General features: G+C 35.4%; 1 protein-coding gene and 1 long non-coding RNA gene across 2 annotated transcripts; one reads left to right on the plus strand and one right to left on the minus strand.

The window, feature by feature from the left end:
- Positions 1-477: 477 nt before the first annotated feature.
- On the plus strand, positions 478-16,928 carry LOC116295159 (uncharacterized). The gene is made up of 19 exons (XM_031702916.2): positions 478-799; positions 7,037-7,104; positions 7,545-7,656; positions 8,299-8,383; positions 9,350-9,418; positions 9,563-9,596; positions 10,245-10,331; positions 10,515-10,571; positions 11,072-11,134; positions 11,274-11,333; positions 12,439-12,519; positions 13,228-13,311; positions 13,737-13,784; positions 14,290-14,337; positions 14,739-14,813; positions 15,292-15,388; positions 15,946-15,989; positions 16,502-16,541; positions 16,893-16,928. The coding sequence occupies exons 1-19, from the start codon at positions 628-630 to the stop codon at positions 16,904-16,906; spliced, it is 1,338 nt and encodes a 445-aa protein (XP_031558776.1). The 5' UTR covers positions 478-627; the 3' UTR covers positions 16,907-16,928.
- On the minus strand, positions 4,925-5,433 carry LOC116295160 (uncharacterized). The gene is made up of 2 exons (XR_004196997.1): positions 5,079-5,433; positions 4,925-5,006 (listed from the first exon to the last, which is right to left on the minus strand). It is a non-coding gene; the product is annotated as an uncharacterized LOC116295160 (long non-coding RNA).
- Positions 16,929-19,307: the final 2,379 nt, after the last annotated feature.

Consider the following 19,307-nt stretch of genomic DNA (forward strand, 5'->3'; position numbering starts at 1 on the left):
ATATTTCAAACTCACTACATGGAATTTTACGGCCTCATGTGGGTTTTCGAATCCGTATAAAAAAGTTGCGGATTCAAAAATATCCGGATACGGTCATTACTTATTATTCAGTGTTTAATCTGGATACGATAGGCGCCGGCATTTGGTCCTCAGTAGCGTCTTTTTTCCTTGCATTTGGTCATTACTTCGTTATTACTACCATTATTGTTAAAGTGGTAGTAAATCCGTTATTGTCTCAATAAGAATATTAATTTTTGCGTCATATTTTCGCAACAATTTTATTTTTCGCAAAATTTCGCGGGATTTCAGAATGTCGCAAAATGGCGTAGACTCTTCTAAAGCCCCTCGAACGGCCGCTACGCTCTGTAAAAGCAGCGGCTGAGCGAGGGACAGTGGAAGAGTCTAAATACGGCGTGGCCAAAAAGACCGCGGGCGCATCTAGATAAGGGATTTGGTTAATGAGTAGGGTCTGGGTACGAGAATGCTATTCCTCCTGGCCGTTATAGTACTAGCTGACCGTAATAGTACTAGCTGGCCATGTGATATTTGTACGAGTGTACAAAAAACCCACAGTAGTAAAACCAAGGGTTTAAAAGGTAGATTTTCGTTATTTAAGAAAGCGATAAAATGTCTGGAAAAACAGCACCGTTTGCCTTAGAAGCTGCCATCTGTAAAGGTATTCTAGGGTCTCCAACATCTATCTCCTACGAAGCAAGGCAACCCCAGCCAGCAGGGCTGTTCTACGATCTTGATGAATTTGAAGCTAACCTTGATAGAGCCAGGGATGCATTTGGCAAAGGTATATATGTACTGTATGTTTTTAGCTATTACTAGTACTACACTAAGCGAGCAGAGGCACAGGGAGCCCGGCTTGGTGATGCTAAATCGGTAAAACGATCACGTTATAATAATCGTAATTCAATACACCCCTATACAAACGTTCACTACTTGTAACGCCCCGTAAGAAGAGAGAAAGGAGAGAAGGGCTGAAACAAACTATGGTAGCCCTTTTAAAACCTCGATTTTCTAGTTTTGTTTAAGAGTTAGGGCTCTTAAACCTGGATCAAGCGAATGAGTATAGATTAAGGTGACTGCCTACTTTTGGAAATTGATTTAAACTTTTTTTAAAACTTCGATTTTCCGAATTGAAATTTAATGCTGATTCCAAATCTGGAAAGAAAAATAGGGTGTCCTGAGCTCGTTTTCGAGATAATCAGCAATTAATGGAAGCCTACGCACGAGGTTTTGGAGTAAAAATTGCGCCACCGGAAGTGATTAGAAAAAAATTAAGATTCATAAGATAATAGTTATTTGCAGACTCTATGATTGCACGAATGAAGGCTAGTCAATCATTCTACAATAATACATGGATATTTTCGACAAAAATACAAAAAAATACATTGATTTGTCAAATTTTGTAGTTTTGGTTCTCTTAAAAAATCTCATAAAGTCGAACAAAAATCCCTACAAAAATCTATTTTTTCATGTGTTACTGATTTAAACTTTTTCTAAAATGTTGATATGACCTAGATATTTAGGAGTTTATTAAAGAGCTATTAAAAAATAGAGTCCCGTGCAAAATTTGAGGGTTTTGCCCTGTTGAAGCTCGAAACGCATATGGTTCTTCAATAAAAATCTTGTAGATTTTTCAGCGGTTTTTGAGGGCGCGCTCATCGTGGGCTCAATTCGAACGTTCAAAAGTAGGCAGCCACCTTAAACCAAACGAAGGAGCATTGATTTCATAACTTGTGAGCAGTTCTCATGATATTTTCGGCAATTTGGGCAAGCCTGGTTTAAAGTTATGTGCGCCAGCAGTTGATGGGACATGTTTATGATTAACCTATCCTGATCTGCCATTTTTCAATGAAAACAACAAAAGATCTTGACAGGTAGAAATATTTTCCCCACTTTTTTCCAGAAGTGACTTTGACTCTAGTTGCTGAAGGAAAGACAGTTTTTAGGAGACGTCCGAGTTCTCTGTTATTATTGTCTATATTTTCTTTATCCTGAACCATAAGCCGGTAGCTCTTCGTATGTTTCGGCGATTGATATTTTTTCAGAGCCAACTTCAATGTTTTCAAGTAGCCTGTCCTCGAAGTTCACGAACTCGAAACTTGTACATTTGAGTACACGTTCGATGTCATGCTGGTTATGAATAAATTAAGTGTCCCATCAACTGCTGGCGCACATACAATGAATAAACCTCGCTTGTTTCAGCCCTTCTCTCCTTTCTCTCTTCTTAACGCGTGCGTTATGTATTTGAATTTGAATTTATCACTGTATTAAGTTACGCGTTACAAACACTGGTGTTCTATTACGTAGTGACCATGTATTGAGTTACGAGCATTATGTAATGTCATCAACATATGAAACGTGATCGTTTTACTGATTTAGCATCACCAAGCCGGGCTCCCTGTGGCATAGGTGGTTTTTTATCCTATGTGTAAATCAAAAAGCGTATGGCAGAAAACACCCCATAATACTTGGGAGTCAAAGGGGTAATCAAGTCACGTGAAGCATTGTGGGTCAAAAGTTTCATTACACTTCGTTTGCATGTGACCGTTGTTGTGTGAACACCTCCTGGCGAGAAAGTATTATGAATGCCAAATCTGTCTCACTGGTTTGGTGTGGATTTCTTGCCGTTGGTGATTTCCTATATCTATACTGTGTAGAAATTCTCTACATACTTGTACGGTGAAGTCTCTGCCATTTATGTCGATAAAACTAGTTGGGGGCCAAGTTAGCTTCACTGACAACCCTCCGACTGGTACTCCGCCAGAATTTGGGTAGGGGTGTTCCACTGGGATTCTAAAAGGGGTACCCTGTTTATGATAAAAAAACTCAAATTTGTAGACCCTGTTTATGACAAAAGATATAATTTATTGCACTGAGTTCCTGTTTCAATTATCATGTCATCTCGCGTATCGTTTTTTTACGACCATAATAACCAGTTTCGGTCAATACGAAAGTAGAAACCTTGAATATGACAGGAAGCTCAGGAAGAACTTGGAACTTGAGTGAAATTGCATACCCTGTTTATGACAAGAAGCTCGAAAAACTATACCCTGTTCAGCGGATCATCACCGTATAGTCCATATATGGGAGTACCCCACCCCCCCCAGGGACAACCCTCTAACGACTGAGGATTGTTTTGGTTCCTGACTGCCAAAAAATCCAAGAACTAAATGAGAAAAGAGGGCCTTTGACCATAAGGGCTGTTAGTTGCTGCAAACTAGTGCTAAGTGGTGGATATTTAATTTGATAACTTTTATTCAAACGCGATTGATTGAGCTAGAACATCGAGCATCCAAACAACTGCAATCGGCTTGGAATCACATACCCGGCGGCTAAGATGACAAACCTTGAACTGATTTTTCTCTTCAAAAATATCTCCTAAAACCATTCATGTCATTACATACATTCATTCTTAATTCATTTCTTGTCAAGCTTAGGTTCTTATCATTGAAACTTTTTGTTTGGAATAATAATTATAAAGCGTTCTTATTGTTTCAGGGTCAATATTGAAGTCTAAAGTGTCTTACAGTGTGACATGCCGTACCATAGTCACTTGAACAAATTTTTGATGAATTTTTGACATATTCTTGACATATTTTTATTTAATGGAACCAATCACTTATGAGTTTGTTTTGAGATAATTTATTCGATCGATAATTCCAACTTGTGCGATTTTTGTTGAATTTTTGTTTTCAAACTTAGCACATTTATTTGTTTATTTATGTTGCTAGAGAGGAACTATGAAATAAAGAATGGAGGCCCAGTGTTCTGACCAGGAATTTCTTTCATGGGGTCAAAGGGCCCACCAATCTGAAATTTAGGGGCCATTTAGAAAACTGGATGGGCCACTTCCAATATCTTAAAACAAAGAATAATGATGTTTTTTGGCAGTAACTCTGTTGCAAATCTACAATAATGTAAGTTTTTTATTAGTAACTAGACCCTGGTTCCAGGGTAAGCTGGGATACCTGGAGGACCTGGAGGACCTGGTTTCAACATGCATGGAGTATTTAGTTAGTTGAGCTTCCAAAACAAGTTAACACGTGAACAGCACCTTTGCCCTGATTGGACAGTTGCTTGTCATGGTGTCGAGGGCGCAATGTTGACGTAATGAATTTTTGCGCAACTTGTTCATTTTGTCAGACAGGAACCAGCAGGAATCAGAAAAAACAGACGTGTTTTACAACTTGCTGGTAAACCCCAGTTATCCCAGTTAAAAAGACGCTAGGACGGGTGCGGGGTCATGGGGAGTGGAGGGATGATGGGGTCTTAACCTGGCATTTTTTGGTAGAGTGTGGTAGAGGTAGAGTGTGTGTAGACTGTTTGTTTTAAACCATAGGATCACTAGAACAACAAATTTATTCACAGGAAGTTAGGTATTACTTCTAGATGAAATATGGGTCTGTGCAGAAATGCTGTTGTTTTGACATGGATCCGAACAATAATAAAGTGAAAATATTTTTTTATTAAAGCTTCAAAGAGCTCAAAGTAGTGAAAATCATTTTGGATAAAAAGTGTATGCCAAAAATTAAAGGTATGGATAAAAATCAGTCCAAATTCCAGTTCCATCATGTCCATTCTATTCCTATTTTTAGCATACGTAATTAAGTCGTGCCTGTGGTCACGCGCTTTTCAAAGAGTGTCTCACACGGGAATTTTCTAACTCGTTATTTGTGAATCGAAATTCTTTACTTAAGACAGTAAAAATCAAAGATTTTCCTCACAGTTGCTTTAATTTTAAAGTTTTTTATGTTCACAGATATTCCTAAATCCGAATGGACATATTCTTAAAGTTTAACGAGCTAGAAGTTGAATGACTTAAGGTCAAGAAGATAGGCGAAATATATTCGTTTATTTAAATTATTCTTATTACTTCATATTTAAAAACAAAATATTAAAAGGCTGAATAAACTTCTCTGTACTTTAAGTTTATTCGTAGTAGTCTTTGGAGCCAAAACATTTCATATAACTTGACAATCAGCTTGAGGAATCTGCAAAAATAGTACGAAAGTAGAGTGAAATATGCTCGGTTTGTTTAGATCAAGAAGGCATAATTCTTTAACCTTGGCTTGTTTTTGAAGCGCTGTTTTCCTTCCTTAGCACTGATCTTCGGTTACAGAGAATACTGCTTTCAGTGCTGAACCAAAGCATGTTGTAGTTCGTAAAAATAAGCTACGGGCCATTATATTAATATTTCTTGGAAATCCTTGTCACCTTTTCTTTTTTACAAAGAAATTAGAATTTCTAATCCGACTCAGTCTTGAATAACAGCAGTCAGCAAAATAGAGCATGCGTAGACTTTAATTGTGTCATGTGATAATCTATCTCCGCCCCCTCCTAATGACTTCGCAATATTGACATTGATTAACATCAAGGCAGTTGCCAATTAGTCAGCATATAGACGGTAAACCTATAGCAGAAACCCGCAAAGGTCTTCTGGGTAATAGTTTACGTCATTTAAATCCATCTATGGGTACTATTGCGCAACTTTGCCATTTTGTCTTGGAGAAAAAAAAAATACAAAAAAACAAAGGCATTTTATAGCTGGTATACCACAGGTATCCCAGCAATGATAATACAATAAACTTGCACTGGGCAGCCATACTTGAGCCTCCAATAAACAAGGCCAGTTAACATAGACTAGTCCCAATGCTCTTGGCAAGTAAAATACAAGATCGCAGCTATGTTCGATTCGTGTCGTTGCTTGTGGACTTTCACCTTGTTTATTGACAATATAATGTGACGTTTATTATTTCAAAAGTACTCTAAATCTTTGAAAATTATCAGGAAGTATTCTTTGGATAAATCATGCGCTCTTGGGGGCGCATAGAGTTGAAATTTGTGCGCCATTCCTGTTTTTTATGCGTGATTTCTGCAATGGCGCGGCCTGGCAAGAACACTGGGGGCCTGGGGTCACTAAATTCATTGAGAAGATATCAATTTTCAAAGATGAAGCTTGCGGCCATTACACTGATGCAAATTATTTTACAGGTCTCAGTCCATATTGCAAATTGCTCATTTTATAGTGTTTAAGAATAAGTTTTCAAAGCTAAAATCTGAAAACATCGCATTTTGGTTTTTTGTTTGGACATTTTGGCGATTACCTCAAAATTTAATAGCTTGAAGACCTACCTTTATTTTTTGTTATCATATAGTTAGGATAGTATGCGTGTACTGATTGGTAGAAAACTGTGCTTTATTAAGCTGTGCTTTATCAAGCTGATAATACTGTAGCTTCATATCAAATCTACAATTTCGAAAAAGATTTTGGCATCACAGCAGAAGGATAAGTTACTCTGTTAACTCTGTAAGTTCTGGATACCATTTTCAAAACGTATTTGGTTTAAATATGCAAATCCAGTAAATATTTCAATTCTTGAAAACAGAATAATTCAAATTATTGATTGATAGATCTCGTACTTATAGTGTTTCATTATAGTGGGGTTTTTTTTGTATTTGCATTCTGTTCTTTGCCTTTATAGCTTTATAGTAAGTCTGTGAATGATTGCCAGATGAATATCATTTATTCATGTATTAAAATCTACTTTTATAATTGTAATTTTCCAATACTAACTGAAGAAAAAGCTTTTTTTTGACTGACCTGGACAAAACATCATTAAAAGAAAAAATGAAACAAAATTAAGTGACAATATTTTGGTTTCCCATAGCAAATATTTTAAATAAATTATCTTCCAGGTTGTTTTGATTGCTAATTTATGCTTATGCTAGCATTTCACGATAAACAGCTGGCCAAAAATACCATGATGAGTGTGCTACAAAGTGAGTTGGTATCTCACACGATCCAACAAGATGTCATAAAAATGTTTCTTTCTCTTGCACAACTGTGGACAGTGTGTTCAAAGATTTTTTTATTTGAAGAAAAGTAAATTGTGGTTTTGTGTTACTCTTCAAAAATGTGTCAAACAAAAACCTAGAACAATACATGTAGATTTCCAAACCATTCAGCTTATTATCATTACCATGAAGTATTCTCATTATCCACATAATTTTTTCTTTATAGGTTCTTTACATGCAATGGCCATCAAAGCTAATCCAGTTCATGCTATGGTCAAAATTCTAGTTGAAAAGGTAAGCTGACAGGTCCGTTTAATCACTCACTGTGGTGCTTACTATTTACCCAGAAAAACTGGAAATTGAGGTTGGAAAACAATAGTCCCCTTCGCAGTTCCCTGCGCCATCTTGAAAGGTAGCCGTGCCTTTGCATCCAAGCAAGACAAACAGTGAGCTTGTAATGATAGAGACCTTTTTTTACCACCTTGGACAATATTCACACGTCTCTATCATTGCAAGCTCACCCTTCGTCTTGCTTTGATGCAAAGGCACGGATACCTTTCAAGATGGCGCCTGCAACTGTGAAGGGAACTATTGGCATGTCTCTTTCCAAAAACGTCATTGAAAAACTTTCAGTGCTGTCCACCAAAACCTACTTTGTCATTTACAGCATGCAAATGCTATAATTTCCAGATTGCTATTGAGAGCATTTTTTAATAAATTGTTGTTATATTTAGGGTTGTGGTGCTGAGTGTGCATCCATTGGTGAAGTGTTAAATGCTTTGGAAGCAGGAATGCCACCAGAGAACATAGTCTATGACTCACCAGTCAAGACTGATTGTGAATTAAGTGAGTAAATTAAGCAAAACAGATTTTGCGATTGTGACAACTCTCAGACGAGTATGACTGTACTTTGACTGTATTAGTGCTTTGGGCTAGAGCATTTTTGTAGGATAAGCAAAGGGTATCCAATAGTATTGCCTATGCATAGTTTCACCTACTGAAGTTCGCCTATGTATAAGTTTTGCATATTGAAGTTCGCCTATGTATCAAATGCGTTGTAAAACCTATCTATGAAGGGTGAGACAATAAAATATACTGTAAGAAGGGGGAAAAAATAGTTCTCGTGTAAAGAAAAAAAGGGTCATATGAATTTCAAGGCAAACAAAGTAGAGAAACACTGAAAACTTTAGACATAAACGAGTAACTGTTGTGTGACAACAAGAGTGTTAGGACTTACAATGAAACCGGCAAACTACCCGATTTGTGTAAGAAATATTTGCTTGTTTGCCGAAGTCTTGAGTAAAAAAAAACATCTCCAGGAATGTTTATGTAAACCTCAAGGGAAATAAAATAAGAGAAAACTTTTTGCAGCACCGTGCTCCATTCACTAATGAAGCACAGTTTTCGACCAGTCAGTGTGCACGTACCATCCTAACTATAATAAAAATAGATATTGTCATTAAATTTAAATAATCTATTTGTTTTTAGAATTTGTTTTGGAGAAGGGAATTCATTTGAATGTTGATAACTTTCAAGAGCTACAGGTTTTGACTGAGATGATGAAAGGTCAAAGGTAAGATTGTAAGATCAACTGTTGGTTGCTGGTTATATAAATTTATGTTCTATCTGTGTGTATGTGAAAGGTTTAGAATAGAAGCCAGTAGCTGGCAAATCTCATCGGGTATTTTATATGAACTCGCCATAAACAAAGTTGGTTTAATTTTAATTTTTTAGACTGAAACAACCTTCAGAGTATGGCTAAGCCACAGATCGAATAAGAATTTAGCTCATTACATTAGGTTTCTAGGGGGGAGAAACACCAGAGAACTAGAAGAAAAGAAACTGAAGTAGATAATCCTTCACATGACTTCCAGCTGAGTGGTGAATTTTACTTCAGCCAATCACAGCAGGTTTAAATGTTTGGCTGCCAGCCCTTATTAAAAAGCTACTGTAACCCAATTTTTCTGTTTTCTTTTGACTAAAATATAATATACATGCCTACAAGAAGCAGGAATATGAAAAAGAAGAATAAAGACAATTTCACTAATATAGCACCACATTTGCTTCATTCAAAAAAATATGGAAAAGAAGAATAAAGATATTTTCACTATACCACCACATTTGATTCATTCCAAAAATGCTTAGGGCGGGTCATTTTGTCCACTCATGCTTTGTGCACAGCATTCACTGCCCAGCTGGTTAGGTATTAACCTAAAAAATTCTTCTCACGTAATGCAGAGTCCAAGAATCGAATCTGAGACCCCAGACATAACAGGCAAATGTATTATCAAATACTGCCAGCTTTTATTTCTTTATTCACTAGCAATATCCACTAATGAGTTTTCTATCTAAATTATCGGCAGTTGCTCCAAAACGATTCAGAGTCTAACCTAATCATTGTAGATCATTGTATGGTATGGACCTAAGGCACTTTTTATAAGCTAACAGACAGTATTTTTGAGAGTCAGTAACTGCTAATGAATTAAATGTGTATATTAGTATCGTTTTGTTATTATTAATATTAATGATTTGTTGTTAGTGAGTCCAAGGGAACCATTGGATTAAGAATAAACCCAGTCATGGATGCTGGTGATATCAAAGCTTTGAGGTATGTTTCTCATAACTGCTAACATTATATTACTTCATGAACAATTTCAGTACATTGTGATGACATACTGTATAAGTTTGCATAATATAGTTTAACTCTTACAGCTATTGTATAGTAAATTGTTTTTCCTCTTATCCTTTTCAGTGTTTCATTGCCAGACTCAAAGTTTGCAGTGCCAGTAAGTAAATTCACCACTCACTTCCCTTATATCCCTCAAAAAAACTCATTAATAATTAAATAAATAAAATACATCACTTATATTTAAGTGTCTAGTCGTTCTAGTGCTTTTGCACTAATTGGGGAGACTTTTTGCTCATACGCACTACCATGACTATATTAAATGTTCCATGCACGCAGCGCCTAACTCACATGTTGATTTTTACAGAGGGAGGAAACCAGAGAACCCGGAGAAAACCCTTGTAGCATAGGAGAGAACAACACATCAAACAAACTCAATTAACATGTGGGGACTGCAGGGCTCGAACTAGCGACCCGACCCGTTGGACTCACAGCAGTGAAAGACGACGTGTTAGCCGCGAACGCCACCCATGCTATCCAATGAACATATAATAATTCATGAGAACAACACACCAGAAATCATAACCATGAAGAGTCATATATTTAAGTAATATCCAATATGTGTGTCTGTGTTGTATAGGAATAAAGCCTCTCACTTACGGCTTGAGTTAATGTATATCATATACAACACAGCCACTCATATCATATATATTACTTATTTAGTCTGATTGGAGGAACGCAAAGTTAATAACCTAAACATGTTTTCCTAAAACCATTCATATTATTAATGCATTCTTAATCTTGACAGATCACAGAATCTACTAGAGAGGAAGTAATTAGTTGGTTTGTTGAAAGACCATGGCTGACATGCGTACATGTTCACATCGGTTCTCAGGTTAGTAGTTAGTATATATTAAATAAGTGAATGAATAAAAAATGGTAACAAAATTATTGGCGATGCTATAGCCTGTTAACCTCCCATGCTCTGCCGTCCCTGTGGAAAGTTGTTCAAAAATTAAGAAGTTAGGTTTCAAGCATTAAATGTTTATTGAATTGCTGTAACTTATTCTATTTCTAGAGCTATGGTGTGGATGGACTTAGTGAAGGTGCCAAGCATGCTGTTGATTTTGCTAAGGTATTATCTACATTACACAGTATTAAATGCATGAATGAAGTATCAATACCAGTACTTAACCAAGTATTGATGCTTGGTTTAGTCACTGACAGACCACATAAAATTTAAAATGACCATCTCACCTCATTTAAGAAAAAGAAAAAGATTATCAGTCTGATTAAATGCGTCGTAACCAATATTCAGTTTGAAAAATGCTAGAAAAATCTTGATATTTGAGCTGATATCTCTGACAATGATCCTGCAATAAATAGTTAAATTTCAGTCCAAAGATCTATTTTTTCTTGCATTTGTTACTCAGGGTCCCTGTCGAAGAGCAAACACTCCAAGAGAATGTAGTTTAACTGAATTTTCAGTTATGATGTTCATTTTGTTTCTCCTCAAGTTATTAGATGCTCGCGGTCACTTCATTTAAAGTTAATGCCATGAGTTGCAATAATAAATGTCAGTCTCAAAATAGAGCTGCTTTGTAAATTATGCTGACCATTAGCCTCTGTGTTTAGGATATCAATAAAAGAGTTGGATTCAGTCAGATTCATACCATTGACATTGGAGGAGGAATGGGAGTAAGTTTAATTCATTATTTGGTTTTCCTACAGTTTGTCCTAGCTTTCGTTCTTGCTCTTACAGAAAAAGAGAAATTTATCTTATATTTTTTCTCATTTTGTTATTATACTGTAGTTAACCTTAATATGTTTTTGTCAGGTCAACAGAGTTGATGACAGTATTTCACCATCTTATCAAGATTATGCTAACTCTCTCAAGGTTAGCTGAACAAAAAATAATTAATACAACAGACTTTGATAGCTTGGTAATGTTCATTCTCATACCCAAAGCCTTCTCAGCTTTTTAATAAAAAATTGAAGGCTCTGGTAACACAAATTGACCGTTTGAAAAAAAAAAGATTTGAATTTATACCAGAATATTTGGAGCATGTGCATATCTAACGACCTAGAATCTGGGTCTTCTGGTTGGTGTGTTACCAGAGCCTTTGATTTTTTGTTGAGAAGGGTCTGGGTACTAGAATGGGTAATGTTTTCCCATTTCAGGCCATGTGTCATTCTCTTGATAATAAGATTCTTTGTCTGGGTTGTATCCATATTCATGTGTTTTCTCGTGTACAACCGTTAAACAAAGAAATGATACTCAAGGGAATGGCATGTGGTCTGAAATAAAAAAAAACATTACACCCAAGGTGAAGATGTTAAAAGTGAGTGAATGGGTCAGTGATTGAGTAAATTGAGATAAATATTATATAGGTGAATTCTGAAGTGGGAGAGAAAATCTGGTGAACAGACCTTTTCACACAGCAACAATGTTAGCTGAAACAAAAGATTTTTGTTCATCTAGCCTAGCATTTAAGCACTTCAGGATGAGTTGAACTGATAAAAACAAAGGCTTTAATTCTCCTGAGAATAACAATCGCTGCTGCATGATAAAGCTCTATTGATTGATTAATTTAGTTATTACCACCATTTGCATTGCTTTGTGGCCACCCCAGACAAAAATCATGACGTGCACTTTGCAATAGACTGCCGTCAATCATATATTTTGATGTCATTTACACGCGTTTGGATCGGCCCGGATAGGCCTGGTGAGTGTGGCTAATAATACTTGTAAACAATTGACAAGTCTTGGCGCCTTTTGAATCACACACAAGTGTAAATAATGTCAACGTGTTTGATTGACGGCAGTCTATTGCAAAGTGCACATCTCGATTTTTGTCAGGTGTAGCCGCGTAGTAATGCAAATGGCGGTTAAGTGATCAAGTGAGTGAAGTCAGTCATTTGAGACTGACATTTCTTTATTATTGCCTTTTTCCCTAAGCTTATTTTTCCTAATGATCTTTAATTAATATGAAAATCAACAGAAAACTGTTCCTGAAATATTCCCAGAAAGAGGAGTATTCAAGAAACTCATCACAGAATTTGGGCAATCACTAAATGCAAAGGTTTGCTTTATATTTGATAGTTGATTATTTCAAAGGGAAAATATTCCCAAATAGTAAGAGAGGAGACATTTCATAACAGCACTTTAGTCAAATCCTACTAGTGGTCTATCATCAGTGCTGCGTTCTGATTGGATGAACTACTACTAGGCTATAAGTTATATCATACAAGAAGCGAAAAGCTTTGAAATCCAAGACAATAAACTTGTTTGCATCTATATATTTGACCAACTAGTTGGATTTGACTAAAACAATTAGTCCTCTCGCCCTCATGGCCTATGAGTCAATAGAGGCTTTGCACCATCATGTGATGGCAGCCATGAAAGAAGGCAGGAATGATTGAATCTGGTCTAATCTGATTCACACGAGGAAGAGTTCAGTTTTCTAGGGGAGAAATACTCGATCCATTGTTGTGCCTCCTGTCATGGCTGCGAAATCAGAGAACGATATTTGATGTTTTTGGTGACTGTAACACAATCCAATACGATTTATACCATGTGACAGCTAGCGCCAAAAAGGTCAATTAGCTGTAAATGCATGTGTGATTGAGTTTGTTAGTGATTGCAGCCCTCAGTCAGAGGTCTAAAATCAAAGCAATGTTAGGGAAAGTGGGCCAAAGCGGCACTCACTTATCTTGCTGAATGATATATGCCTTAACTTCTAAAATCAATTGAAGATTTTGTATGTGATGTATGTGATTTTGTTTTTTAGGCTGGGTGGATTGCTAGTAAGGTGGAATACACCAAGAAAGTACCTGATAAGGACCACACAATAGCTTTGATTCATGTTGGGGCAGTACGTATCAAATATTCAAATATTTTAGAGTGCTAACCAAAAAACCGTGGGCACCTAGAAATATTCTAAGAATGTTCTATTCTTCTTTGGCCAATCAGAATTGACTTTCTAACCAAAAGATAAAGGAAAGATAACGATAACGCTTCTGATTGGCTAATAAACATTCTTGAAATATTTCTAGGATCATAGGATCGTTATTGCGAATATCTAAATTAAATGGTGATCAATTTGAATTGACTGGTAAATGTGAATACGTTTTAAATTCGTGTTTCCACGTGAAGACAAGGCTAGTCAGTCCAGAACAATAGCTATTCAAATTGATCACCATATTTTGATTTTGTGTATTTCTTGGTCTGTATGGCCATTAATTCTTCCATTAATTCCTGCATTTATTTGTTCATTCTCTCAATTCTTCATTTACATAGGATATGTGCATGAGGACATGCTACAACCCTACTGTTAAGAAATATCATGTAAGTTTTAATTATTTCTTAATCAAGAAATACTATATTAAAATAACATCAAAAGATAATGGCTAGTCAATGAACAATCTGTAGCCAATATGTATTAGAATTTGTCCAATGAAACACCCCTTAGGCTGTTCTTCCTGACCTATTACATTGACGTCACATTGATTAATCCATAGACCCTTTGGATAAATGTCTTAATCATATGCAGATAAGTATTAAAGCCTCCGTTGTAAACAAAAAAATATGTTTCATAAACTTTTTTTAATTGCTTCATTACAAGTTTTGTATGGAAATAAATTGGAATTTTATTTTATTTTATATAAATTATATCTCTGGTCTGCTTTTTAATGGTCATTAAGTCTTTATATTTTTATTAATAATTGGAGGTCACTTATTTTCACGAAATTAGTGTTATTTTCGTGAAATTAGTGTCATGGAAATTTTATATAACATACCTGCTTGAATCATATTCTAGAAAATTCATGCGTGTTTCCTTTGATATTCGTAGAGAAGGGTTGAAGTATTTGATGGAAAAGGAATCAAGAAAACTGGACAGGTATCTACATATATTTTATATAATGCATGTGCTGATTGGTTGGATAAAATATTTGAGATATAATGTGTGAGCTGATTGGCTGGCTACCATGTTCACATCAGATGTCAGAGACACACCTGCTGCACTATGCCTAGTGTTCCTAAGCTTGCTTTTCTTATGCTCAAAAGCTTCCAGCATGTTTATATCACAGTTCAGAGACATCTAACCCACAAACACTTCAGTGTGAGGTGATGCATTTATAGTCTATTCCACCTGTGTTTCCAAAGATACCAAAATAATGTTGAGGTTGTATTTAAACCCCTAAAAGATAGGAAAAGTATCCCTGATACTTTAAGACAGAGTTAAATACCCCTAAGGATTTTGATCAAGTAATATTGATTGTTTTGGTTTCTTATTTCTAGCCTATACTTCATGACATTGCTGGTCCATTGTGTTTTGCTGGAGATGTTGTCAGTAAACAGGTGATGCTACCTCAGGTATGTATGGATAAAAAAAGATCAAATACTAATACACATTTAGTCCTCTACGTGGGTGCTATGAGGGACCTTAAGCTGCAGGACAGCAACGACGACAGCAAGCATACAATAGCATTATTCAATAGCACTATTCCAATAGACACTAGTTGTAATGTACGAAATACTGTGCATCATTGCTGTCTTATGATGAAAGAAGACGTGAAATGTCCTATTTTTACATATTACTAAAGAGAACAGCTACACCAAAAGCTCATCTTTGCTGATTTTCGTTTTAAGTAAAGGGCTCCCAAGAGACATTATTAAGGTCCCTATTAATGTCCTCACGCAATGCTCACTCCCAAATTAGAGGCTGCGTAGACTAATAAAAATTCTGATAGATTTTTTTTCTTGAAAGCCTTGATACAATGCTACAGTTTCATATACTAAACCTTGTGTGATGATGGTCCTTACTAAGAGTGTTGCTATAATCTTTTTGCAGATTGAAAAAGGAGATTTTGTTATCTTGCACGACTGTGGTGCAAATTCCATTGCTACATTCTCCAGGCATTGCAGTAGATTTGTACCATCTGTGATTGGTAAGTCCGAACTTTGTCATGGCTAATCTTTCTCCTCAACTCTTACTGATAAACAAAGAAATAATATTCAGGGGAAGGAATCCTCTTCTTACAAAGGCAAAAAAAAGACTAGGGCAATGTATCATAATTATGATAATGATGCAGATAATCTGAAGGAATCAGTAGTGGGAAGCATGGGTGGTTTAGCAGTGAGAGCGCTTGCCTCTAACCAACGTGACTTGGGTTTGAGTCCCGACAAGCTCGGTATTGTATGTAAATTGAGTTGTTTGTTGGTTCTCTGCTGTGCTCAGAGGGTTTTTCCGGGTTCTCTGGTTTTTGTCCCTCCGCAAAAACCAACTAAAATTTAATTCGATCCTATAGGAGATATTCATGATAAGGCTAACCTCAATATTTCCTTTTGGACTCACTGATGCAAATAAATTAGTGTTGTTATTTTTTTATTAGTGTTCTTTTTAGTGTTTTTTTTAAGTCCCTCCTCTTCATTAGTCAAGGGATGAGACTAATTAAACTGACATGTCCACGCATATTAAGCCATTCTATTTTGACTGCAATTACAGGATATCGTGTAAAGAATAAGGAAGTTGAATTTGAAGTTCTCAAGGTATTTTTCCTAAATGATTGTAAAAGTTCTTTTAGTTGAATGTTTTACTCATTTCCCCTCACATCCCTTATTCCTTCCTTTGTTCCATTTTTTAAAATTTCCTTTCTTTATCTCTTCTTTCCTTTTTTCATTCCTTTGTTCTTTCAGTGAATTTATTCTTTCAAACTTTCTTTCCTTAAGAATCATTCATCTTTTCCTCTTTCCTTTTTGTCTTTTTTACTTCCTACTTTTTGTTTTGCTATCTTATATTTCCTTCCTTCCTTCCTTCCTTCCTTCCTTCCCTTGCTTGCTTGCTTGCTTGCTTCCTTCCTTTATTCCTTCCTTCCATCCTTCCATCCATCCATCCATCCTTCCTTCCTTCCTTCCTTCCATACTTCCATCCTTCCATCCATCCATCCATCCTTCCATCCATCCTTCCTTCCATCCATCCATCCGTCCGTCCGTCCGTCCGTCCCTCCATCCATCCAATCATTTCTTTCTTAATGTTATTTATTTTTATTTTGTTTTTTTAGGAGGCAGAAACTGTTGACCAACTGTTGGCCTTCTGGGGAGGTGAGGAGCATGCTTTACATTTTTCAAAGTGTAATAAATTAGTCCTAAAAAAAGGATATTTATATTTGCACTAATAGACCTCTTTACCTCAGGTGTAAAGTTATCCTATGTTAGACCAGATTTAATTCTCCTAAGAATTACATTCTTTGATTGAGTTATATCTAAAGTATATTAAATGTGACTTCTCATGCACACCCATTAAACAAAGAAATAATACTCTATGGGAAAACATTGTCTGAGATAGGAAAACATTACACCCAAACCGAGGAGGTCTACTGAGTATGGCAATCACAATATTGATATTTAATTGTATTAATAATTGTATTAAAGTTTGGATTTTTATCTTTTCAGCAAAAAAGAATTAAAATCAAGGATAAAGAATTCCAATACATTTGTGATGAGTCATTTCATTATGTCTATAATTTTCTCTTTTGATTATCAGTCAGGGGCTAAAACAAAGCATTTCAAATAAGTATGATGTATTTAATTCAAGCTTTCAGTTATACTAGTATTTTTGTAGGTTTTTGTAGTTTAACTAAGCTGTATTAATGTAAACTGTAGTCATATTGTTACAACATTATGCAACTTTGAAATTGCACTGTATACCATATATCTGTGAAAAACTTAACTAACAAAATTGTACATATTAGTGCAAAGTTTTGTGGGTCTGCTGTTTAGAGTGACCACAGTAAATCCTTGAAACTTTAGTAATACTAATTAATAGCACAATTTCATGCAAATTCCATTGTTTTCTATTGTTTAACTAGCACTATTTTGTACTATTTAGTAATTAGTGTTTCACGGATTTACTGTGGTCACTCTACTGAGGTCTACTGAACTTACTAATTTGTTCAATTTCTTACAAAGGTTTTTCACAGATAGTATGCATTCTATTGTTGTATGCAATGCTGCAGAAGTAGAATCTTGATCTGCTACTTCAACATTGCATGTAACAACCTTCATAAAGTGACCACATGTCCTGCATTGTTGGTATTGGCCAATGGAATCCAATTTTTTGGTATAATGCTAGCCAAAATCTTATGGTATGTGTGTGCGTATGCATAGTTTTGTGTCAGCAAAAGTCGCTAAGTGTGACATCTTTAGCCAGTCATATTGAAAGCAACATGTCCATCATGTCTCTTTACAGCATGTAGAGAAAAAATATTGCTCTGGGATCCTCACGAGTACCCTACATTTCATATTCTGGCTGCGTTACCAGCGTGGTGTAGTGGTTAACAAATCGGACTGGAACACCGAAGACATGGGTTCAAATCCCGCCAAGGGCATTTGATATTTTTCTCTTATTCTCTTATTCTCTCTATTTCATTACACACAATGAATGCATAATTTATTACTACTATACTATCTCTTTACTGCATATTCAACTACCTAATAATGTATTGGGTTTAACAGTTAGAGTGCAAACAATATAACCGTGAAACTTTAGTGATACTAAAAAGCACAATTTCATGCAATTTCCATCTTCTATTGTTTAATTAGCACTATTTTGTACTATTTAGTTATTAGTGTTTCACAGATTAATTGTTTGCACTCTACCAACCCAAGGTGAAGATTAGTAAAATTGATATTCACTCGAGACAAAGTCGAGGTGATGTATTCACTGATATTAACTTCTTCACTGAAATTAACCGATAATTAACTTCACCTTTGGTAAAATAGTATAAATATTATCTGTGAATATTCATAAATAATAACTTCACCTTTGGTAAAATAGTATAAATATTATCTGTGAATATTCATAAATAATAACTTCACCTTTGGTAAAATAGTATAAATATTATCTGTGAATATTCATAAATAATAACTTCACCTTTGGTAAAATAGTATAAATATTATCTGTGAATATTCATAAATAATAGCTTCACCTTTGGTAAAATAGTATAAATATTATCTGTGAATATTCATGGATAATAAAATAACTTCACCTTTGGTCAAAAAAAATATATATATATATAGTAATAGTAATAATAATGATAATAATAATAATAATAATAATATGGGACTTGTGAAAAATTAGCGGGGGGGGGGGGGGGGGTGGGAATTTTGAATTTGGGTGTGGAAATGGGGTGACCCATTCAAGCAATGGGAATGAAATTTCTTTACCCTCCCCTTGGGCCTAGCATAAAATACCATAGCCCTCCCCTCTTGTGTAAATGAGATATGATATATCTAGTTCTTGCAATATCTGTATTATAGTTTTAAATACAGCTTTTAATTAAAAAATTACTATTAACTTGAAACATTTTCATTGTAAAATATGCTCTTTTTACTGTTATATACATGGACATTTAATTTGATGCATGTTAATTTATTTTAAATAATACTTCACAGTTTATACATCCAATATGCTTCGTTGTTGTTGTGGTTATTTGAACCAAATATAGCCCTAATTTTTCTTATCTGTTTATACTGTGAACCAACAATGTATGAGCTCAAGCATAAATTTGAAGCAGCCCATTTTTTCTTGACCCTCCTTTTTTTAGAGTCTTAAAAAGTTGACCCTCCCCAAATTTCCGACCCCCTCCCCCCTGCTAATTTCTGACAAGTCGCTTAAATTATTATTATGTAGTGTTTAAAAAACGAGTAGGAGTGTTTTATCAGGTATAAAAGCACGAGGCGTAGCCGAGTGCTTTCATACCTGATAAAACACAATCTACGAGTTTTTTGAACTGCTTAAAACACTCATGAACAATTTATAAGATATTATTTTTATCTTTATTAAGACCATACATGTCTCGAACATGG

The sequence above is a fragment of the Actinia tenebrosa genome, unplaced genomic scaffold (assembly GCF_029948245.1).
Source record: "Actinia tenebrosa isolate PJP-AT-01 unplaced genomic scaffold, QUT_ActTen_1.0 PGA_scaffold2__45_contigs__length_23673736, whole genome shotgun sequence".
Lineage (NCBI taxonomy): Eukaryota > Metazoa > Cnidaria > Anthozoa > Actiniaria > Actiniidae > Actinia > Actinia tenebrosa.